The 3,897-nt window shown below is 35.0% G+C and overlaps 1 protein-coding gene across 4 annotated transcripts in view; it reads right to left on the bottom strand.

The window, feature by feature from the left end:
• Nucleotides 1-3,897, bottom strand: part of LOC106468202 (glucose transporter type 1-like) — a 63,855-nt gene that overhangs the window by 22,013 nt on the left and 37,945 nt on the right. For all 4 annotated transcript variants that reach the window (XR_002612585.1, XR_002612586.1, XM_022396540.1 and 1 more), the window contains exon 6: nt 1,183-1,290. Coding sequence is in view for 2 of the 4 variants with exons in the window: in XM_022396540.1 (XP_022252248.1) it covers nt 1,183-1,290 (108 nt within the window). In the remaining 2 variants the exon portion in view is untranslated. The remainder of the gene's footprint in view (nt 1-1,182; nt 1,291-3,897) is intronic.

Genomic DNA, 3,897 nt, shown 5'->3' with positions numbered 1-3,897 from the left:
CGAGCTCGTGAGACGTGAATTATAGTTTGTTATAGCGCAACTGTTGAAGTTGAGTGTATCGTAAAGTTGTATTCGGAAAGAATAAACCAGTTTTATTTAAGAAAGGACTTATGTCGCTGAAGTTTCGTCGGAACAAATTTACAAAAAATCAATTAACAAACGGAGACATAACATTATATTAGATTAACTAAGAGTTTAATTCATTAGTTACTTATGTGCTACTTTTTTACTTTATTTACATATTAAACAGTCAAAAAGAAAGAATTAAATGAAAAATGATATTGATTATAAATTAATATCACTCAAGCACAGTGATTTATTCAATGATAAAACTTCTTGTGTTTTCAAACAAGTCTAGGTAAACAAGATTAGAAAAGTATGTAATTTATTCACAATTAATAGTAAAATAAATATGCAGGGTTAGTAATTAAATGTGTCCATTCTTCAAAATATTTTGTTTTCGAAGATGTATTTTGGATTAAAGTTCAAACAACCAGAATTAACCTAGTAATTTCAGGATAAGTGGATTGCCCCATAGTTTGGTACTGTTAGTTGATCACATTTTGTACATCCCTGAATAACATCTCTTATCTTAATGCTTATTGATTTCAGTAAAAATTCTGTTCCACAAAAGTTAACACCTAGTCACAATGACACAGGCAATTCAAAATCTAGACTAAACTGTATGTTTACAGTTATACATTTCGTTCTTAACGGAAATTGTTATCTTATGAAATATTGATTTTTCAATAGCAGACTGAAATCATAATTTAAAGAAAGAATACTGGAAAATACATGAAATGCACCATAAATGTATCCTCCACCATAAACAACAACATACCTATTTGTTAATATCTTTTCTTCACCAAAACATAAATTTCAGTGAAGAAAAGATTATATACTGCATTAATCTATCATTTGATTTCTTACTTTATGGTCCACATTCTTTAATAAAAAACTTACAGTATTACCAGATGTCCACAGGTATATCCCATTACACATAATACTATAGTTTTTAAATACAAACAGTTCCCACTGTTCAGGTGTTATTTTGAAATTGCTATAAATCATATAAAATATAATTATTTATAGTTGTCTTGGTTACTGGGAAGGAAATTATAAAATAAATCCCCTTTATATACAATGTTTATAATCTAATAATCAATTAATTTAATTTCTTACCTTCCCTTGCAAGGGATTCCTCTTGTTTAGAAATGAGCAAGTACCGAGGACTCTCAGGACAAAGGGGTAACAAACACAGTTGCAGAATGGCCGGAATGATTGCTATCGCTGTAATAAATGTGAAATTCAAATGTTTACAAGTTCAAAAATTACTTGTTTATAGATATATTACAAATGCACAAAACAAAAAGAACAACATAAATAGTTTTTGAGATAACTAAATATGATTTTAAATAATTTTAATCAAATTTTCTATACTTTCTTCATTTGATTAAACAACTACCAAAATTTGAGCATTAAACTGATACTCAGAAAAATAATGCTAAAAATCTTAGACACAGAATCTTGCTGTCATGAATATAAATCAATTAAGTGTAATGTATTTTTTACAATATTATAAGTTGCTTGCTATATAATATAAAACCAACCATGGTTCTTTCAAACAAATAACTGTTTTTGAGAGCTAAAGTTGAAAGAATTCTTCAAGAAAACTCTGAGTAGCACTAGGAAAATGTGGTGAAACAATTTTTATGGAAATAAATTCTAGTTACAGGCTTACTTGTAAAACCATTAACATAGCTTTGTTTTTAAACTACTCTCATACTATAACTGATATATAACTTGATGTCTGCCTTTGATATCCAAATATCATAGACAAAAAACATCCATTAACTTTGTATGTGAATAAATCTTCATTAACAAACAATTATTTTTCAAAACAAGTTTTTGGATTTGTTATAATGTTGAGATGAACAGGAGTTGTGAACTGCACTGATGGTGGCTTTAGGAATTGTCATGTACAGTCACAGGCTTAGTTAAAGGTTCACTTGTTGGACTTATTAATAATACAAAGAAGACTAAGATGACAGAAGTCTAATGGATAATATAGGTTATTGAACCAGTAGAAGCCTAATGGATAATATAGGTTATTGAACCAGTAGAAACTTAATGGATAATATAGGTTACTGAACCAATAGAAGCCTAATGGATAATATAGGTTATTGAACCAATAGAAGACTAATGGATAATATAGGTTATTGAACCAACAGAAGCGTAATGGATAATATGGATTTGTTACGTCTCTGTTCGTTTGTTAATTTTCCGTAGAAATTCTTACTCCGTCTCTGTGTTTATTCTGTGCTCCACAAGGTCTGTGCAGCTGAGGTCATGATCTCCTTTCAAAAGGACGTCTGCATAATTTGCCAAAAGTTCCCTAACCTGAAGAGCCTGTGATGATGACAAATGGACTATGCTTATAGAGCATGGACTTCTTATAGAGGCCAGTTAAATGTTCTGGGAGTGTATGTCCTTTCTTTATAGTTGTATTTCTTGCTTTAACATTGACTGGCTCTACCTCCTGGCACACACTCAACAATGACCCTTCCTTAAGTGTCTGCTCACATTTAGAGAAATTAGCCACTGTTATGGGTACTACTTGATGACCAGCCACAAGTGACCTTCCAATTTTCAAATCCGTTGGCCTGGATGGGTCTTCCACTGCTTCCACAAGCATTGGGCTTCCTTGGGGATGTTCTTTTATCCTACCTTAAATTATCTTCTCTGACATAGGGGGTAATGTAGTTGATTTAAGTGCTGTGACATGCAAATCAACAGATGCAGCAACACTTACTGGAATTTGGCCTTTGTTGTTTCCAATCATTATTTTATCGAAGTTAACTACACACTTTCTCAGTATTAAATAGTCCAATCCTAATATGCATTGGTCTTCAATGTCAGCCAAGTATACTTTCTGTCTGTTTTTCATGCCCATCAGCTCGATAGTTACTCACACTGGTCCCCACAACCTTGCATAATGTCCTGTCAGGCCACAGAGCTTCTGTATGACTTCTGGTACTCCTTTGTGATCCAGCACCTTGATGCTCACAAGGATTTGCTTAGATGCAGAATCTATGACAAAGTTGCACATTTGGCCATCCAGCTTTCCTGTCACATAGACACTATGTGTGTTTGCCATTTCACACTTAGCTGTTGGGACTTTCAGGATGGGGGTTGATGGGCGTCCTTCAACACCAACCACTACTGGTTTTCCCGAGGCTGACTTATTGATAGTATTCTTCTTGCACTGGCTCCTCATATGTCCTTGCTCTCCACAGTTCCAACAACTTTTCTGGGTAGCAGCCTTTCCTGCCGTGGCATCTTCCCTGTGTTGAAGTTTCCAGCATTGAGCTCTCTTGTGCCCAGGTTTGTTACAGTGCCAGCAAAGTCCCTCAATCCTCTCTGAAAGCTGACCTTTTCTGGCCTTGAATCCTGATGACTGTACCAACCTTGGTACCTCTGTGCTGGACTTAACATAGGAATTGAATTCAAGAGCTCTAGTCATTGCATCTTGCATAGTAGAGGGGTGTGCTTGCTTTACTTGTATCTTCAGTTGTGGACTGTCCAAGGCATCTACAAACTGATCCCTCAGCAACAGCTTGAGGACATCGGGTGGTGCAGTAGGGTTGGCCTTGTGTGCCATACTTTCCAAATCCTGTGCCAGCTCTTGCAGGCTCTCCCCTTTAGCACGGACTCTCATACTAAACCTAGCCCTGTAGACTTCAGACTGATTTTGGGTTCCATACCTGAGATCTAAAGCAGCTACCAGTGCTCTATAGTTGTGTCTGTCGTTTGCTGACAATTGTCGAAGTATTTCCAGTGGCTGTTATTTCCAAGCTCGTTGCCAGATATACTGCTTTCTTCTCTTCTTTTCATCCA

This window comes from Limulus polyphemus, unplaced genomic scaffold (assembly GCF_000517525.1).
Source record: "Limulus polyphemus unplaced genomic scaffold, Limulus_polyphemus-2.1.2 Scaffold2914, whole genome shotgun sequence".
NCBI classification, from domain to species: domain Eukaryota; kingdom Metazoa; phylum Arthropoda; class Merostomata; order Xiphosura; family Limulidae; genus Limulus; species Limulus polyphemus.
Note: the sequence above shows the minus strand (reverse complement) of the source record. Positions and strands in the feature narration are given on the sequence as shown.